At 42.5% G+C, this 20,472-nt stretch overlaps 1 protein-coding gene, 1 long non-coding RNA gene and 2 pseudogenes across 2 annotated transcripts; 2 read left to right on the top strand and 2 right to left on the bottom strand.

Moving 5' to 3' along the window:
• The first annotated feature begins 673 nt into the window (after positions 1 to 673).
• On the top strand, positions 674 to 5,247 carry LOC138629312 (uncharacterized). Its single transcript, XR_011311539.1, has 3 exons — positions 674 to 785; positions 4,725 to 4,888; positions 4,994 to 5,247. It is a non-coding gene; the product is annotated as an uncharacterized lncRNA (long non-coding RNA).
• LOC138629309 (E3 SUMO-protein ligase ZBED1-like) lies at positions 2,552 to 3,929 on the bottom strand. Its single transcript, XM_069712931.1, has 4 exons — positions 3,742 to 3,929; positions 3,490 to 3,629; positions 2,940 to 3,410; positions 2,552 to 2,602 (listed from the first exon to the last, which is right to left on the bottom strand). Exons 1-4 carry the CDS (start codon positions 3,803 to 3,805, stop codon positions 2,552 to 2,554), a joined length of 726 nt encoding a protein of 241 aa, XP_069569032.1. The 5' UTR covers positions 3,806 to 3,929.
• Positions 5,248 to 5,971: 724 nt separating the features above from the next.
• LOC138629345 (myosin heavy chain, skeletal muscle-like) lies at positions 5,972 to 11,239 on the bottom strand (annotated as a pseudogene).
• Positions 11,240 to 14,413: 3,174 nt separating this feature from the next.
• LOC138629311 (zona pellucida-like domain-containing protein 1) lies at positions 14,414 to 20,178 on the top strand (annotated as a pseudogene).
• The last annotated feature ends 294 nt before the right edge of the window (positions 20,179 to 20,472 follow it).

Here is a 20,472-nt window from a genome sequence, read left to right as displayed (position 1 = left end):
GTTTGTTTTTAGAGGCACATTTTTTATTATGTTATTGACAATTGTTTGGTACCTTCCACCACCTACTTCTGAAAGTTGAAGTACTGTGACAGCAGCAATGTGAACAATACAGACTTTTCCAGCAGTGTTTACTTATTTTAGTCAAAAATAAACACGTTTTCCTCTGCTATATGCACACAACAAACATACTAATGGCTTCTATCTGACGTGGCGGTACTGAGAAACATGGCTTACATTTTTGTGTGGAGGGGCAAAACTTCAGCGTTCCTCAACATCAGCTATTTCCTCGCACGCCAAAATTCCGCCGCTTAAAAATACGTCTGTCCAGTAGTCCACGCTCGTTGAGGGACGGAAGTGACCCGAATTTCAAAGTAAAATTTTTTTTTTTTTTTTTTTTTTTGGACAGGTTTGAATGCACTATTCTGGTAGTCACAGACCACCGCATGTCGCCAAACTTGTGAATTGATTTATCAACACGAAATAGTGGTCATAAATGTAATGTAATGTAATAATGCAAGTTAGAATTGAGAGACAGTCATAGCTTGACTTTCTGTGAAAATGTTTTAATTTGAAATATGTACAGGAAGTCGTAGCATTCGCCGTAACTCAGCTTAACTTTACTGGCTTGTGGGGCGTCCGTAATCAGTAACGTACCTTTGGAGGGACTCGCTGATTGGCTAATTTGACTAAATTGAACGCAGGTGCGCTCGAGGACGTTCATAAGCGGCTGGACAGGCGCTTAATTTGTTTTCTGGCTCCCCGGTGCTCTGCGGCTCGGTGACCAGGTAAGATAATGTCCTAGGTTTTTAAACGTTTTAGTCATGTGCATTGTGGATTTGATGGTGTTTGTAGGAGGCAGGTTGTTTGTGGTTTCAGGGAAAGTGGTGGTTCTAATTGATGCCTGGGCTGGTTTGTTTGTAGCCCTCCACACACTATTTGATTTACAGTTGTGTTTTTACACTGTATGCCTAAAATGTTGTTTGCATTATAGGCTGGGACAAATTTTTTTTTTTTTTAGTTTTCATTTTGGTGACCAATTTAACATGTATAATTTAATGACACTTCTGCTCTATTTTCAATCTTGTATCTGAAATTGTGGAGTATAAAGTCGCATGTTGGGGCATTAGTCGAGAAGTCTGTGCTAAGTTTTGATTATTTTCTTACCGTGGGGGATGGTTTGGGGAAGGGTGGGTGGGTGGGGGGGGGGGAGTTCTTAGGTGGGCATAAGGTAAGCTTGGCAGACCAATGACTTGTAACTCGAATGATGCTAAAGAAGCAATTTTCATTCCCAGTTTTGTGTATATTTTTTAATTTTCCCTTAAATGAAGATGATGACAACAGTCACGGTGAAAACTTAATTGATAAGCGCAATGGGTTGAAACTAGTGATGGCGAGATGAAGCCTCATGAGGCATCGAACCACTTCAGCCAACTGGTTCGAGAAAGGGTTCATTACTCGAAGCTTCATGTGCACACGGAACCACCTACTGGCCAAGTGTATAATCACAGGCAGCTGGATCTGAACCACATGTGATGCATTGAATGTTTGTGTCTGTTATGGCTGTTGGGAATGACTGAATTACAAAAATGTATGACCAAATAATTTCTGTACATAAATTATCACATATGTGCATAATAACATATTTTTTGAATGTATTCTGTGTGTGTAAATGTTCCCAAAATGGTCATATCATATGATATGGCAGGTTGTGTAATCATGTTTTTCTGTCACTTTAGGAAAATGGCATGGGCTTAAGCAGGCAGAGGACAGTGGAAGTGCTTGTGGAACTAGGAAGAGGGGACTGAATATGCTTGTGTAACTTGGACAATGATGTACAGGACAGGGGACATTTTATTCATTTTTATTCAGAAATAACAGTTTCTCAACAGTTTTTGGTTTTAAACGATTCCTTTTTTTTGACACAACCTCTCCGGCCTTTGAAAACACCCTTTCACAGGGTACAGAAGATGCTGGCGTGCACAAAAACGCAAGAGCAAGTCTATATAAATTTGGATACAGAAACTTTTGCCTCTCCCAGTACTCCAGAGGGTTTTCCAGCCTGCTTATATTTGGCTCTGAAAGGTAGCGCTGGACCTCCACAGGGCATCTGCTGTCACATTTTGAGTCTTCCGTGCCTCCATGACGCTGGTGTCGAAACGATGCCACAGTTTGCTACCTAAAAGGAAACCACAGATCATGTTACTAAGTGTTCTCATAGGAATAATTGATCTCAAAATGTAAAATAATAGATTACCTCCTGTGACATCATGAGAGGTGGAAGCCTGGGGGATTTCCTCTCTGCTTTGTTTTGACCGTATAATGGTGGCACACTCGGAGGTCAGTCGTTTGATGGCTTCGGTGGCTTTTGTTTGGCTGAAAAATCCTATTGCTTTAAATCGGGGGTCCAGGAGGGTAGCAAGAGACATGATGCTCATCGACTGCAAAGTGTACAGCTTCTCCCGGAGTTGCCTGATGAGCTGGTCTCCCATTTCCAATGCTGCTGCAGGTGCCGGCTTTGTTATTCCCTCCTGAAGGGTGTGATCCAGCATCTTCACGAGGGGGACAACTTTGGAGACAGACACATTTTCCTCTGCCGACAGCTCTACAGTGGCATCATAGAAGGGAGACAGCAAAGAAAGGCACCCTCCAACAATGTTGAACTCTTCTGACGTTAGGAAGGGGATGTCATGTTGTAACCCAGCTAACGCTGCTCCTACTGGCTCCCTTTGCTCCACCAAACGTTGCAGCATCAAATATGTGCTGTTCCATCTGGTCTCCACTTCTTGCATGAGCTTAATGTTTGCCATCCCCAGATGAAGTTGCACTTGTGTAAGCTTCTCCTTTAAAGATACAGACGAGTAGGCCATTAAATCACTGCAGTAGGAACACAGACAAACTACTAGCGTTATTAGAAATTGAAATAAAGGGAAAGAGCATACCTTAGCAGTGGTGCTGCTTCTAAAGAAGCCAACCAGCTTCCGTGCTTTGGCCTGGATGCCAGAGAGCACAGGCTGCTGGTCAAGTGCCTTCTTCACTATCAGATTCAGTGTGTGTGCAATGCAAACATGGTGCCGAAGCTTCAGCTCTCTCACACAGGCAACCATAGTGGGAGCACCATCAGAGACCATACATGTCACCTTATTGGCGATTCCCCATTCCTCCATCAGGGAGGCTTTCACACGAGCTATATTTTCAGCAGTGTGTGATTGGGGGAATGCCTGCACTCCTAACAGCACTGAACTGAGTGTGGTTTTCTCACCCACAAAATGGCATGTTACAGCCAGGTAGGCATCCATATTGATGGATGTCCACATGTCAGAAGTAAGGCTAACAGCAGCCACCTTTTCCACTTTAGCCTTAGCCTTCTCCTTAGCTGACTCATACTTGGCCTCCACCATGGCCTTCAGAGCCTAAAGGGAAAAATATATAGTGTTGAACTGTGAGACACAATAAAGTACTCATTTGTTTCATGCATGCACCCATACATACCTGCCTTGTAGGGAGGACATAATTAGGATCCAGTTTGGACACAAATGCCCTGAATCCAACATCATCCACAATACTGAAGGGCTGTGTGTCCTTCACTATCATGGAGACGAGGGCTTCATCCAGCTCTTGTTTTCTGGTGGCTGGTTAAAAGAGAATAAATACAGTGTCTGTTACCTGTCTTTATTTGCACAATAAACAAAAGTGAACAGGGATAAATTGTGATGGTGCATTTGTAATATTGTAATGACTTACCTTGGCTGGGTGAAGCTCCAGTTTCCTCCTTATTCTCATGCAAGGCACGGTAACGCCTCAGCATGGATGAGGTGTTGTTATTGTACCCCAACTCCTTGGAGCACAATAAACACCTCACCTTTGAATAAAATAAGAAACTGTGAAAAATACAGTTCTTGATAAGCAAACCTAATGTGTCTGAAATAGAGTTAGATTTACCTTATTAGGAGTTATTAAATCAAAGTGTTCCCACAGGGGAAATCCTCCTCTTCCTAGCTGGCTCCATCTTATCACCTCCTTCTCTCCTCACTCTCCTAAATCTCCAAGCTATCTCTCTCTCTAAACTCCAAACTATATAAACGCTATCCAAACTATCTCTCTCTCTCTCTCTCTCTCCTAAATCTCCAAACTATCTCTCTCTCTAAACTCTCCAAACTATCCAAACTCTCAACTGACCGCAACTCTCCACCAACAACCCACATTTTGAATGAAGCCTGAGGGGTTTATATTGCCGCCAAACCTCCCGGCAACACCTGAACCACTTCCCGAAGCAGTCACGTGGTACAGCCGGCAGCGAGGCTTCGGACGTCATCATTTTTGGCTCCTCCCCTAAATGAAGCAAGCCTCGACACGCGCTTCGAGGAAACGCCCCCTCCATTACTTGACACACGCTTCGAAGCGTCGGCACACCTCGTAACATCACTAGTTGAAACCATTGAACTACTTGCTTATATTGATGTCCTCAAGAGAGCGGCAGTCCTGAATGCGTCAGCTTGCACACAGCTCAGTGGTGCCTTGAGCACACGGGTGAAGCTGACATGCTTGTTTGTATAATCTATTAAAACGTTACAGTCATAGTCTTGACAAATTGGGTTATACTGTGTCCCAGGATGAATTTTGGAGTGGCTATGAAGTTTTCTCGTGTAATCAGAGAAGCCCCTTCAATAGTAGGCCAATGCTGATGCTTAAATGTTCTTGATATGTGTAGTTGCTGTTCCCTTTAGTTTAATCATTGCAGGACACCATTATTGTGCAAGGACTTGGCCAAGAGTGGTGTCGTGGCTCAATATGGCGTCTCCAGTTGCTTCAGCTGTTTCCCATGCGAAGAGGCCAAGCTGTGCCAAGCCCTCATTGATTACCCTGCCTGTGACCCAGCGATGTCCTAAAGGTTGTGTACTATTCTTTGTATAGATATAGAGAAGTAAAGGCATCCTGAGCAGAGGATGAAGTCAAACCGTTTTAATCTAAGCTTTCCTGTTCTTTGCTTTGGTAGATGGTCCAGCTTGTGCATGAATGTTGGAGTCCCTCCCTGTGAAACTGCTGGCCCGCTCCAAGTTTCTAAAGGGACGAGACGGCGGCCACCGACACATCGGGAAAATGGCCCTCCAGATTATCCACCACTGAAGAAACGACACTGTGCAGCCAAGAAGGCCTCCAACAGAGTCAACATGGGTCTGGCTTTGAGCTGGAGAGCACAGAGAGCTGCTAAAGGACCAACTTCATGAGGAATGAGCTTCTCTTCCTCAATGTGCAAGTAAATGTATAGGTACACAACATTACATGTCTGTTCACTAGTGACCATTTACAATCGGTGATCAAAACGATTAACTTGCGGTTGATAAATTTGCGGCGACAAATGTCTCCATCGCGTTGTTGGCTTACTGCCAGCATTGCCATCGAACTCATCACAGCAATGCTAGCATTAGTTGATAGTTGTGGTTGTAGTGTTGTTGTTTTTTTTACTGTTGACTCGTGTTTAAAGACTGGTTGTAAATGAACAAGCCTCATCACATTCCTGTTTTAACTGTATTCTTCAACAAACACACTTTTCTATGTCTTGCAACACAACATTGCATTTTGGGTAGGTAGCGATTCAATTGGGCAAAATAGCTTGGAGTTCACTACCAACGACTGTCGGCTGTTTATTATATTCAAATGACAAATTACTAACGCTAAACTATATTGTAAAAACAGGGCAGTAATTGTAAATGCTTTCAATACAGTACAGCTAAATAGTCGTTGTCAAAACAGTAGCTAAGCATGGCTAACATTAGTGACAAGTATTACACAGAGGAATTAGAAATGGTACTGAGAGCTGACAACAAGGGCTGTGTGTTTTTCTTTTTTCCCTAATTTGTCCAGAGTGTTGGTGAGGCGTAGCAGATATTGGTTTGGTTGTGTAAGCCTTTGTAGGCCGAATACAGAGCTTGACCAGCATGTTTTCTTTTGACCCAGCATGAGGACCCACTTCTCAGACGACCCCTGAAGACTTGGCCCGCTGCCACCCGTCCACCCCGGCAAGCCGCTGAAGAACCTGCCAAGAATCAACTCTGAAGAGGTTGATCTGCCTCATTTCATCATGAAGTCCTCATCAGCAGCTTGCAGCTAAAGACTGAACAGAACTGTGTTCTGGGAACAACACCAACCAAACGACATATTCATGTGCACATATACACCATTTATAGCACAGACTTGAACACTGGCTTAAAGATGACCATGTTGTTGTATTTCATCAAAACCTAATAGTTGTAATCATTTATGCTGGCCAGTATGACCAAGAGTTTATCACAATATTTAAGATTCTGTCCCATCTGTTTAATATGTTATTTTTTTGTTTCTATGGCTCTGTAAAGCACTTTGACCCACCTTTTTGTTTTTATTGTACGCTGTTCTCTCCAAACGGTCGAGGCAAATGGCCGCCCACCTCTGAGCCGGATTCTTCCTGTTAAAACTGAGTTGTTGTTTTTTTCCTTCCCGCTGTTGCTTGTGGGACTTAAATTGTTGGGTTTGTCTTTAATGTAGTAAAGGACTGTACACTAAACTGCCCTGACATGACTTCTTTTGATTAAGGGCTATATAAACAGAATTCATATAATGGAATTAATACACACTTTAGTCTCCATTTATTTGGTTTTAAAATGCTATTAGAATTTTTTTTAATGTCTGCTGTTACTGATACTCTGAACACCTTGAAGGGGTCCTTGATATTGACTAGATGGCCACAAAAGCTACATTTGAATTAACTTGATTAAATGACGCTTTGTGATTAAAAGGTGGTATTCAATCAGTAATACGGTCTAAACTGCAGAGAGTGGCTGGAGTGGGGGATTTTAATTGGGGTCCAACAGCTTCATTTTTGCTCTGGGACCAAAGCAGGTTAATCCAGATGTTAAATATCTCTATTGCTAAGTGTATATTCTTCTTGAGTTGAATTGTTTTGTTTTTAATAGTTTCTTGGATTAATTTTAGATTTCACATTCCAAAGACGAGTTCATCTCTTCCTGCCTGTTAGTTTTAAGTTGTTTTTAGAACCAAGCTTTAGAGAGTTTGTTCAATCGCATTTTAATGGATAAACTGGTAAGGCTCTGTGCCTTCATTCCATATTAAGAAATAATAGGAAGGTAAAATACCAGTCTAAAGTAAAACAAATGGCCACAAAGAAGATTTGAGATTTTATTGCTTTGTGCAGTGAGAAGGTCACGCTCTGGTGCCCTGTAGTGGTCGAAACTTGCACTGGAAGATAAATGTAAATAACTTGCTGCTACTGAGAGGAATGATGAAACCAATTTATTTTTTTAAATTGTCACCAAAAAAATGGGGGAAAGGGGGGGCATATTTGGTTAAGAGTATGTCGCAAACTAGCTCATTTTCAAAGACCGCAATCGATATGGTCTTCTTGCACACTTTGACTTTCAGTTTGAGTTTGTCCACCAGCTCTTGAAGCACGTTTTTTTTTTTTTTGTCCTCATCCGACTGGGTTTTGGTAACAAGACAAAAACAAGCATCTTTGAATCTTTTACATTTGTAAAAAAAAAAAAAGGTTCTTCGATGGATTTAACTGATAGCTGAGCTCTTTAATCTTCCTCCAGTTTGCGCGCAGTTTTCACAGACTGAAGCGTCTTTGTTCCGCTTCCAGCTCGTTCTCAAGTTCTCTCACTTTTACAAGACAATTTGTTTGATTCTATAAAGGAAGTCAGTGGGTCACAATTACCTTTTTTTTGGTTTTGTTTAAATTTTGTTTTATTTTTTTGTGCACTGTTGGAATTTTATGATTACAGAACCCTAAAAAAATTCAGCAATTGTCCTGGTGATTTATGTTTGACATATTACCCTGGCGGTCAGTTTTTGGAGTTGCTGCTTCCTGCCTTTCATGGTCAGGTCCTCTGCCTCATCAAGCCTCTGCTGAAGGTCTTTCACCGTCACTTCAAGGTTCTTCTTCATCCTCTCCAGCTGAGCGCTGGTGTCTTGCTCTTTCTTCAACTCCTCAGCCATCATGGCAGCCGGAAAAATTCTGTAAAATGAAAGGTGTTTGGTCGACCCAAAAAAAAAAAAAAAATCCACTGACATCAGGGATGGCCTTCTTGGCTTTCTCTTCAGCACTCCTGGACGCTGTCATCCAGCTCAGGCATGGCGACTTGCTTTTTTGTGTCGTCGTGTTTCTCAGGGTTTCGTCGAGGTGAAGCTGAACCTCCTAAACATTTAAGGAAGCATGTTTGGATTTGATTTAATAAAGTGAACGCTGCTCACTCCGTACATGTACTTGTACACGTGGCCGACCTTGAGCAGAACTTGTATGTTCCTCAGCTGGATCTCCATCTCATTGAGGTCTCCCTCCGTTTTCTTCTGCTTCACTCTCAGGGCGTCGTTTCCTGCTTCGGACCTCGGCGTCCAAATTACTTTGCATCGTGTCGACGACTCTTTTGGCTTTTTCTCTTTAGCGGTTCGATTTCTTCGTCTTTCTCCGCTATCTTCTCATCCATCTCGGACTCCACCTGGTTCAGCTCCAGCTGGACTCGCAGGATCTTGGGTTCTTCGTGCTCCAGGGAGGCCTGAGCACATGCAGCCATAATGACCAGTGGTATGAGAGAGTGTTTACATTTATGATTTTGATATTTTTCTTCTGGTCACCTCTGCCTCCTCCAGCGCCGTCTGGGTCTCCAACTTCTCCTGCTCAGCCTGTTTCTTTGACTTTTCAAGCTTGTGAATGGTTTTTTTCCATCTCGCCCAGCTGCTCTGAGATACATTATTTCCCCTTTGGAGAAAATAAAATATGATAATCTGTTCTGACTGGCTACAGCATTGTAATCAATTTTTTTGTTGTTTGTTTTTGTTTTTTTAAAGGCCTTGACACACGTTGCAGATTTTAGTTTTCCTGTTTGAGGGTCTCCAGTTGTTCCATGCATCCTTCATGTTGAAGTTCTCCGTTCGCAAAGATCGCACCTCTTTTAGAGCCGACTTCAGCTCTGCTTTGACTGTCCTCATATTTCTGTTTCCACTCAGCCTCACCCAGGCAGAGACATTACAGAAATGCAGAAATGTTTAAGTTCAGTGTCGAAGCGTACGCTGTCTGCAGGGTCCGGCCTGATGGGGACTCAGAGACTCACTGCATTTTTAAAACTCCACCAGGAGTCTCATCCATTTAGCCGCCGTTGGTGCTTGGACCCCGAAAAAGTCAAAGAGTCTGCAGCTGTTTGCAGTGTGACACAGAGACCACAGGGGGGCGACACAGTTCAACGATTATCTCCAAACATAAAGTCCGTCATGCTGCACCCTCCTGGGTTTGGTATCAGTCATAAATTGTTTCAATGAAGCGGACTTTTTTGACTTACTAATCTGACTGTACTCCATAAATCTGAGATGTAAAATAATGTATTTCTCGGTGTCAATTTCACCACGATGTAAATCACAGGTTTTATTTGCTAATCAATTATTTTCAGGCAGGAGCACATCAGATAGTGACCCAATTCTTCAGTCTTATAAATGGATCATTTCAACTTTTATTTATTGACATATAGGAAACAGCCTTCTTCTGCATCTAATTCTGATGATACATGAATAAAAGAGACAAATAATCTCAGTTTCCTCCGAGTGACATTTTTGACAAGGTCACGGTATTGAAGTGTGCGCTGCTCCTTGCTCACATGTCGCTCTCTAAGTGTAGGGTTGGGTTTCATACATAAACAATAAGTCATCCTGTTGTTGTTTTTTTCCCTCCTCACCTGGGAAGTTTTCACATTTTCAGCACAACAAAGGGAATAGACTGAGGCCTGCTGCAAACAGACATGCGCACAAAAACCACACGCAAGTTCATTTATTTTCATTTTCACAGGAAATCCCCCCCGAGAAACCAAAACTCTTCTTCTTTTAATCATCTGCGTTAGCAGAGCGTTCCAAATAAAGTTATTATTCTTGCTATCTTCCCCTTTGTTGTCTGTTCTACAAGTCATCCGTGGCAACAAAACAAACAATCTTTTTACCCAGATACATTATAAATTTGTCTTTCTGCTGTGGTAGAAAAAAACCCCAGCAAAACAGAAGGTTTCTGGCTTTTGCAGAAGTTACTCAGAGGATCTAATCACAGCAGGGCCTTTGATGGAGGCTTCACTTTCCTGCCTGTGTTAAAACTGGAGCGTCAGATTACAGCCGCACTCTCACGGGTTTTGTACTGCAGCCCAGATTGTGTGATTAGGATGTCTGTTTGTTGAGTCTGGATGTTTCTGGTTGATCAGATAGAGACGGCTCTATTAGGCACATCTGAGTTCGGCGGTTGGTCCTGAGCCATTAAAAAGTCTCCGAGCACAACGACCTGCAGAAAACACCCGCAAAGTTCCGGAGGGTTGGAGATAACTCTGAGGCGGAGGATAAAGACAGTTTTTCTGCAAATAAAAAGTGGATGTGGTTGAGCAGAAGTTGAAATAATGTTGCTGCGGATGATTATTTTTATTATTTTAATGTAAAAGTAACACAATATGTGGGAAGAGACGCGACGAGACTGTTGTGTGTGTGTGTGGCTACATGTTTTTCACAGACTCGTGTAATTTCTACCTTGTGAAAATCTTGTGACTGAAACATGGTATTCTTGGGCTAAATGGGTCACCTGTTGGGTGGGATTTGTAAAGTATGCAGGATGATAATGGGTTCACAATCTGTATTCATTTTGTGTGTGTGTTGTGTGTGTGTGTGGGGGGGGGGGGGGGGGGCACCTGATCCCATTTACTCTGAGTGGCACTTAGTCTGTTTATGAGCATTTCATATTTTATTTCAGCCCTACCTCATTAGTGCGGCAGGTGAGCTGCGGTGAATACAAACCCCTGCGCACAGTTTCTCAGAGCTCAGCGGGCACTGGCTTTTTTTTAGATTGGAGCGGGATGGAAAACTTCAGTCGGAGCATTTAAAGTTCTCAGTGTGCTCTCACAGAAACACACTGAGTGTACAAAGTATTACTGATAATTGTTCTTCTTAAAGACCACAATGATGTGGATCCAAAATATCCAATCAAGCACTAGCCTGATGAAAAATATAACCTTGTAAGAATATCTCTGCAGGGCACCTTCAATAGCGAATCAGTTACCATGGCAACGCATGCCCAGGCAAGCCAGTTTGACTAAACACCGAGTAAACTGTCCATGTTTGTGTGCGTAGATGACTTAAAGTTTGTGCGTGTGTACCTGCTGCCTCCAACTTCAGTAAAGTTCTGTTGAAGAAATTCTGGTGTCCGGGTTCTGACCCGACACTCCATATTGGTTGAGACTCCTGAGCCGGCTAAATAGTTCACTTCAAACCTGATTGCTTTTATCGTAAAAAGCTCACCTTTTGTCAAAAATGTGTAAAAACCACAGACTGTATTTAAAAGTGGACGTGCCTTAAACTGTAATACCACTGAGGGCCGATAGGGGTTGGCTTCAAAAATCCTCCCGCTCCATAAACTCCCATTCAACTTGACTCATGAAAGTCAAAGTCAACACATTTTTTTCCACAAGTCATTTCAGTGTTATTCACGAAAGTCGCTCCTTCTTATTAGTTTTCTGGTGGTCTATCTGAAAGCGGTATGTTTGGTGGCGTGTCTCTTGGGCGGACAGGCCGGCCGTGTTTCAGCTGTAGGTGGACGGGGCATAGCATCCTCGGTTTCCCAGTCAGGTCGTGTCAGATCCACCGATTGCTCCTCCCGCAGCTCCTCCAAATATGGTCACTCCTGTCTCCAAACTAACAAGATGGCCACGGCTGAAATGCCAACTTCAGAACCGCAATACACAAACCAATGGGTGACGTCACTGTTGGTTACGGCTTGTTAAAAACCCATTGCTCTTTTACACAGTGAACATGTGTAGTTCCAAATACACCATTTTTTCTTATTTAATGGATTTCTTGTTATGTGGCCACAGACTCCCCTCAATGATTGTTGTACATGCAGGATAATGCAGGTAATCAGTAGGCCAGCGATGAAATCACCATAATTTTACCCCACGCACCAATAAATGGTGACTTTTTACTCGATGTCCAGTCAGTGTTGAGAGGGTAAATGCATTTATTTGAAGCAATTACCAGCTCCTAAATTCAGCTGTCCTGGTCACCATTGGGTGCTCCAGATGCTGCACCAGAACAAACCCTTGTTCTCTTCTCTCGCAGTTTGCGTTGGGTGCTGTTGAAAACAGCAACACGCGTGCATGATTACTTAATTACTTCAAAGTTTTACTCTTCACTTAGACAAAGGTGTGCAAGAGGCCTTCTTTGGAACTGGAAAAGAGAACTAAAACCAGCAGGACTGAGACGCCAGACGACCGCAGTCACCTGACGCAACGGTGGCTGAGCGCTTCTCCACATGGTGTGTTGTTTGTTTACAATCCCGTTTCCCCAAAAAAGTTGGAATGCTCTGTTAAAATGTAAATAAAAACAAAATGCAATGACATGCAAATCCTGTACACCCATAATTAACTGAAAGTACACCAAAGACAACGTATCAAAGGTTGAAACAAAACTTAATGAAAAAAATTTAGCCATTAATTAAAGGAGGAGCCATTAATGCTGAATTATATATACATGTTTTAGATCAAAATATGCTGCCATCAAGACAGCGTCTCTTTCAGGAAAAACTATTTCAAACCACATTCTGTACGTATTCCAACAGCATGGCTCCGTAGTAGAATAGTCCGGGTGAAAACTGGCCTCCTGCAGTCCAGACCTGTCTCCTCTTTAAAAAATGTTGTGCATCATGAAATTAAAAATACAACAAAGAAGATCCCGAACTGTCGAGCAGCTAAAATCCTATATCAGGCAAGAATGGGACAACATTTCACTTCCAAAACTCCAGAAACTGGTCTCCACAGTTCCCAAACGTTTCCAGTGTTTTAAAATGAAGATGTGATGAAAAACAGGGACATGTCCCTGTCCCAACCTTTTTGAGACATGTTGCTGCCATCAAATGCAAAATGAGACACACACTACCTGTACAAGTAAGCAGCATTCGATAAGATAGATTACTTACAATAAAGTAAAGATAGTAGAAATGGTAAAATTATATTTACAATTAATACTGCAAACAATGATATGCGGGCCCTCGCACGCTGCACGTCGGGGATCCAAAAATGGCAACAAAATTCTAAATGGCGGACTTCTTGTTTAGTTGAGGTAGTGATACACATGTCCTATGAATTTCGTGCATGTAGGTAAATGTAGCTGCCGGGGCATCTCTTTAGGGGGCGATAGCGAGCCATTTGGCCACGCCCTGTCGCGACTCCAATAGAATACGACATTTTTCGCCGGGAGAGACGTGTTTACCAATTTCCATGAGTTTTTGAACATGATAAAGCCTCCAAAAAGGCAATTCATTTGTAAGAATAAGGACCGAGAAAAATAATTCCTTGAATAACCGTAGGACTTTCGCACCATCGGTGCTCAGGCCCTAATAAAATAAAGGATTTATGTTTTCTGGGATGTTGTTACCACGGTGATAGGCTGTGGTTGTCATAGAAGCTATTGTACAAAGATAGGGAATACATTTTTTATTTTTTTTATCTCATATTTTACAGATCTTTTGATGATCCAGTATACTTGGATTTATGGCATTATTGAAGGCTTGAGCATGAATTACTTTAAACTTATTAATATTTTTCAAAATGTATAAGTCGCCCTCTCTTATTGACCCTGTTATTCACTTATAGTGAGACTGATGTTAATTGATCACAGCGTATTTATTTTCTGATTGATATTAATGGGACATGGCTGACTATAAATATGGGTCACACCTGCTCTCATTTACGTGGTTCAAATGTGCGTGGTGAAGTCAGACGAACAGGGAAACAGATTTAAAAAAAAAAAAAATGTTTTTATGGAAATCACTGGCAGTGAGAAATTTGAGCCGCCGGACTCCAACGCCGCTCTTTGCACCTCCTTCACTTTGTAGAGATCGGTTTAAAGGTCGAGAACTCACAATCTGCCGAGGAGGAAGAACTTCTTTGTTCTGCTACAAGTTCAACATAATAATGTAACTTCTTGTTTGAGATGGTGTGCGACAAAAGCTGAGTCGGTAATCTGGAGGCAGTGTATCAAAGTGTAAAACATACTGAAGTACTGAACGCTGTGCTGGAGCTGAAGCTTCCATTACTCCAAGTGATGCCTTGTGCATCGCAATTACTCACACACACAGCCCTGCGTCAGACTGTGAGCACACTTTTATATATTCATTTGAATGTGAGCTGCAGCAGCAGCCGATGACAGCCTAATTCCCCGGCCCCCGCCCCCCCACACCCCACCCCGAGGCCCGCTGCTTGTGTAATCTGACAGACAGAGATCAGACTGAGGAGAAGATGAGTGGGAACCCTCCGAGTACGCTCAGATTTCCCGACCCCGTGAAAAGATTTGTCGAGTCCATTCAGGCCTGTCGGAGTTTCCCATGTTCTGCGCTGCGACGGGGGGCCAAGGGGGCGGGGGGTGTTGAAATATCTCTCTCATCTGTGCGCACACAAGAGATACACGCAAGGCCGAGGATGTGTTGAGTTTAGATCCCCGGTGCCACCGGAGCTGCACACCTCGGTGTTGAACTTTCCTCTCGTCACAAAGCGGGGCGACGAGGGGTTCCAGACAATTGCTTTGGAAAGGCAGGAGACGGGTGAACAGGTGAGAGGGGGATGAAATGAGCTGGAAAGCCGGGCGAGCTCAGTTTTTTTTTTTTTTTTTTTTAAAGGAGGGGGGGGCTGGGTAATGGAGGTATTGGGCCAACATGAGTGGCTGAGGTAAAAGCAGAATAAGAAGGATTCGGGGACGTGGGGGAAGAAGGCTGAACTTGTCTCGGTCTCGGTCGGAACGCACAGCGGTCCAGGAAACGGCAGCGTTGCCTTTCCAACGTCTAACTCTGAGACCGTTTCTAGAAACCTGAGGAATGTGAAGTGCAGCTGTTGACCTTGTGAAGATGACAGCGGGCAAACCTCCATCAGGTGCCGAGATGACACGAGCGTGCTTCGTTCTCCTGCTGATGAGCGACGCCGCCTCGGTCTTCGCGCAGTTCAACGGATACAACTGCGACGCCAACCACCACAGCAGGTTTCCTGGTGAGAGCGTTTCCTCGTCGCACTCTTCTGCCTGCATGTGAGGAACACAGGAAACACGTGAACACACATTACAACAAACCACCAAATCAGCTCCACATGGGCAGCTTTTAAATATTATCACTGAGGGTATTGGGATTTTTACTTAAAATTATGTATTTTTCTGATTATGCTTTTAAATAATATACAAATATTGATTTTAACTGTCTATCTGCATAGAACAGATTTAGGTACCACTGAGGATGCAGAAAAAATGCTAACTTTACTTAAAAATAATTTAAAAAAAAACCTTTTGGACTTTATTTACTTTTTTTTTTTTATCACTTCTTGGCTGACAAATATGTAAAAGATCAAATTAAGGAATGATCACAATCGGCATGTTTCCACCAGAATATTATTCCAGAAAACATTTTCTAACACATTCCTTGTACCTTCTTCGGGCTGTTGCTGTAAAAAACAAAAAAAGATCAAATGTAAAACTTTAAATAATTTAAACATTTCAGAAACTTTCTTCTTGGTATCTAAAATCTTATAAACGTATATAAGAAGACAAAAAATGATTTACTGTGGGGGAAATTTCTCCTGATGCTCGGCTGATTTTGCCTCCGTGTAGCTCTGCAAGTGCTCATCATATTGATCTGAAAAGTGCTGTAGGCCTTTTAAAAGTGCTGGTTGCTTCACTTACAGCTGACGAATATGATCGCTTTTGTGAATCACCTTCGCCGCCATGTTTGGGATCGAGCTCCCTGTTTTTTTCCTCAGAGCAACAGTCCGAATGAATTTCAGTCTTAAAGGACTATTTTCTACATGTCATGTCTGCTGGATGCCGGTGGGAGGGGATAGCAGCCGTGCTTCAGGGACAAAGCCGTTTTTTTCATGCATCTTTTCACGTTAATTTTGATATATTTCACTAATAAAACCAAATTCGAGGCAGTAGCTGTTTAGGACTGAGACAGCGCAACTTTCTAGAGTGAGAAATCCTTTGTTAACCTTCCTCTCCGCTCTTTGAGGTGAGAGGGACGTCAGCGTCTACTGCGGGGTTCAAACCGTCACCCTGAAGGTCAACTTCTGCCCGGTGCTCTTCTCCGGCTACACCGGCAGAGATCTTGCCCTCAACGGTCGTCATAGCGATGCCCAGTGTCGCGGCTTCGTCAACAACAACACCTTCCCAACGGCGCTGCTGTTCAGCATCAGCCTCAGCACCCTGGAGGCCTGTGGCAACAGGCTGGTGGTAAAGAGAGCTCAGACATGGCAGCACGGTGTCATATAAGATCAATAAGCACTTTTTTCAGGTTGTCAAGAGAAAGCGACTGGCTGACGTGTTTCTGTCTCTGCAGGTCAGCACTGCCTATGGGGCCAACACCTACGGGAACATGTCTGTGGTGCAAATTGGGAACATCTCGGGTTACATCGACACCCCTGACCCGCCGACTATCATCAGCTACCTTCCCGGTTTGTTGTATAAATTCAGCTGCAGCTACCCGCTGGAGTACCTGGTCAATAACTCACAGCTGGCATCGTAAGTTGCTGCCAAGAAAACCACAAAACAGAGCTCCGCCTTTCAGGAGTTACTCTAGATTTGATATGAAGCTTTATTCATTTCATTACCAGCTTTATTTTTTGTTTTTCAAAACTGCGGTGACAGTCCATCGCCTGACTCACTGGGTTTGTATCGCGTGGTGTTCACTGAACCACTTATTTGCATGTTTTTCTAATGAGTCACATGCTAATTAAGACGCATAAAGTTCTCCAAACCTTTTTTGTCTTCCAGTCAGTAAATAATTAGAAATACAGTTGTTTTATCGTTGTGTGAAATCAAAAGCGCTGCTTCCAACATGTTGCTGAATAAGTAAACACCCTGAGAAGATGATTGGGAACAAACACGCTGTGTCTTTTCACAGCTCCTCTGCTGCCGTGTCTGTCAAGGACAGCAACGGCACGTTTGTGAGCACGCTCAGTATGATCCTTTATAACGTGAGTACAGAGCCGAGTTCAATCTATTACATATCAGAATTTCCATTTCAACTCATGAGGAAGTATTCTTACTAAATCAAAAGTGATTTCACGATATTTGAATCATATAAGCTTTCCATTCAATACATATTTTTAATGCCTTTTAAATAACTCTTTTACTTCTTGATATTTCATATTATCCTACTTTAAATGAATCCCATGAAAAGGACAGAACCAACCAGCGATGAAGTCAACTTAACATTTTTCAGAAGAACTTTGTTTTGTTTTGAGCGAATGGACAAACAACATCCAATTCACTATTTACTCCTGCTTGAGTTACGTTGGCTTAAAACTACAATTCCCAGCTAAATTACAATATTCTTTAACCTTTTTAAGAACTGAGAATAAATATGTGTATTGTTATCAAATAATATATGGCTCCTGTATGAACAGATGTAGTTTGTGAAGAGGACTAATGCATTGATGACATTATACAGAATGTCACCAGCCTCATCATTTAAATGCTCATTATTTCAGGACTGCAATACTGAATTAATTTTAAGTTTGTATTTTAATGTTTTGAGAGAAACATTTTTGTTTCCATTTGGACTTTTTCCTGCAGGACTCGACGTACAATCAACCTCTGTCCATCCCCATGGCTGGACTGTCTCTGAAAACCAGAGTGTTTGCTGCCGTCAAAACCACAAACTTGGACAAAAGGTACCAGATAACATCCGATTATTCACGGCTGAAGATAGATTTTCTTCTCCTAACGTTCAGATATGATAAATCTCTGAAAATGTTGCTCCTGTTGCAGATATTCTAGCATCACAATACCCACATCACTAAAGTAGAGATGTTATTTTGGATTTCAGCATCTTTCTCATCTCATTTTCACAGATGTAGTCCTTTCTTCTGTATTCATTAAGCCATTATGTTATCATTGTAAGTGAAGGCGCCAGTTGGCAGCACAGAAAGCCCGACAGGAGCTTTCCCATGTGCAGTTAGACTTCTATCGTCCATCCCATCTCACAGTTTTGTCCCTCTGCAGGTGGAACATCTTGATGGACTACTGTTACACAACCCCCTCAGGGAATCCTAATGACGAACTCCGCTATGACCTTTTCTTTGGGTAATCTTGGGGGGTCCCTTCAAGATCATGACTTGATAAAGCACAAAAGGGAGTTATTACCTTTTCATGCTCTCCACATTTCTTCCCATTGAGCTCTTAAAACATAAATCTAGACATCAAATCTGTCATTTTCAGTGTGCACACATGAACAGTGTCTGTGCGTGTCTGTGCCGCTTCACAGCTGCTACAAAGACCCGCAGACGACGGTGTTCGAGAACGGGAAGAGTCAGATAGGACGTTTTTCTTTTGAGGTTTTCCGTTTTGTTAAACACAAACACCAGAAGATGTCGACCGTTTTTCTGCACTGTGTCACCAAGCTGTGCCGGGCGGACGACTGCATCATGCTCATGCCGGTGAGAGTGAACATCTCAGTGTGTGTGACTCAACGTGTTTCTCCCTACCTCGAGGGCTGACATCTGATGATGTGATCGGCAGATTTGTGGGCGCCGGCGGGTGGGATGGAGAGGGGAGTATCAATTCCTCACCAGCAGAGTCCGGGAACGCCATCATCACCGCTGGTCCAATCATCACGAGGAGCGGTATGAACCACAAACGGACTCCTGCAGGGACAGTTTGATACTTTGAATATGTGCTGATTTGCTTTCTTGCTGTTAGACAGAAGAGAAGATTGATAACAGCCAGCTGACCAGCATGGTCCAAAGGCTGAAAGAAATCTTATTACACACTGACATGTTACATCTCATTTGTTAAATCTGCACAAAAACAAGTCTGTTTTAGTGTTTTCTGGAGATGGTTTCTCAAACTGAATAAATACAGAAACACTAAACTGCTCAGTGAGCTCAGTCTGGTTAGAACTAAGATTTCTGATGAACAAAGAAATCTGATGAACAAAGATATCCATGGACTCATGTGTTTTTCAGATTTTAGCACCGTGTCGCGTTAAAACCAAACCGGTCCAGCAAGCTGCCGCTAGGATTGTAAGTGCGTGACTATCCGTGGTGTTACGGTACGGGTGCTCGGAGCGACCAAAAAGGACCAAAAGAGACCCGATTTCACCAAATGGGTCACATTTAATACAACAAGTAAAAACCACATTATATTACATATTATATGAAATTCTATTCTTATTCTATATTCCCATTGAGGAAGCAGAGTTATATTTCTAGTAATGAGCAGGGTGTGATGTCATGATGACTTGAGCACGTTCCAAATGTTCAGTTGACCAATCAGATCTCTGGGTCAGAACTACTTGTTGTATAATAGGTAAAAGGAAAAAGAAAAAGTGTATGTAACCAAAATTGCAACCTGTTAATTTAATGCTAAATTGAATGAACATCAGTCTCAATGAAAATGATTCTACTGAATACTCTTCTTTTTTTTTTGTCAGATGAAACTCCTGTCAACAACTCCCAACTTGGTAAGGGCCATTGTTACGAAACATAAAAAGGTTTAAAATATCACCTGTGGCTCGGTCCTGGAAAGAGTGCAGAGACAGCAGATACTCATGGAGGATGACAAAAAGGTCCCACTTCACTCTGCGAGAAAAAGACATGAACCCAGGTCTTGTTAAACCCACGTCACAGAATGAGTCTGTTTTAAGTTTCTGTTTTTGTTCCCCTCTCCCTCCACCAGCGTTGGGCAGCCGCCCCCAGCCGATGAACCCGGTGACCAGTGCTCTGATCTCAGGCGTGGTCATCCTGGGCGGGGTCAGCGCAGGCTTCTTCCTGCTGTCGCTCCGCCTCCTGCAGAAGTCCCGCCTCCAAACGACGGCAGCCTCAGGTGTTTGGAACCCCAGCTTCAAATGAAATACATCTGGAAGTTATAACATCTTTGTATATTTACAAAACGTGTCACACAGACCTGTTTCCCGGCTGCTCAAAGGTACATGTGTAATTCAGTTTATGGACGCGTTACTAAATTTATGTATTGTTTTAGGTGTTGTATATTTATTGCCTGCAATACCTCAATATTTGTATCTGTTTTTCGACAGCAATTTTGTTTAGAAAAGCCTTATAAACTGTTGTGTTTAATGAAAATGACTCTTTTTAACCAATTTTTTGTTTTTTTTCCTTTTTATGAATTTTATTACGGTGAAAAACCTAAATATAAACCAATATATAATGTTAAAATCAACAAATAAGCATCATTCAGGGCTTTCAAATCTGGACTTATGGGTGAATGTTTGAATTCAGTTTCAAGCTTTCGTTTTCATTATCAAGTTTAAAAGATTGTGTGTGTTTGGGATGTAGATTATGTAATTTTTTTCATCTGTGGGAAATAAAAGTTTGTAATAAAAGTTTGTATTAAAAAATATTTCACAATGTTAGGAAAACAAATTTTCACATCGATGGATCGGGCGTAACTCGGTGTCCGGCGTTTTCGGCA

The sequence above is a fragment of the Brachyistius frenatus genome, unplaced genomic scaffold (assembly GCF_029030835.1).
Source record: "Brachyistius frenatus isolate BFR_SWC_R1_liver_20210118 unplaced genomic scaffold, ASM2903083v1 Contig_114, whole genome shotgun sequence".
In the NCBI taxonomy this organism is placed as follows: domain Eukaryota; kingdom Metazoa; phylum Chordata; class Actinopteri; family Embiotocidae; genus Brachyistius; species Brachyistius frenatus.
The sequence above is the reverse complement of the archived record's forward strand: the minus strand, read 5'-3'. Positions and strand labels throughout refer to the sequence as shown.

Bases quoted from the DNA above. Each gene is read 5' to 3' on its own strand.
- LOC138629309 (XM_069712931.1), bottom strand. From the start codon at position 3,805: ATGCTGAGGCGTTACCGTGCCTTGCATGAGAATAAGGAGGAAACTGGA. The intron at 3,411-3,489 runs GTATGTATGGGT...TTTTCCCTTTAG, and splicing joins ATGTCCTCCCTACAAGGCAG to GCTCTGAAGGCCATGGTGGA. The intron at 2,603-2,939 runs GTATGCTCTTTC...ATGCCACTGTAG, and splicing joins GAAGCAGCACCACTGCTAAG to AGCTGTCGGCAGAGGAAAAT.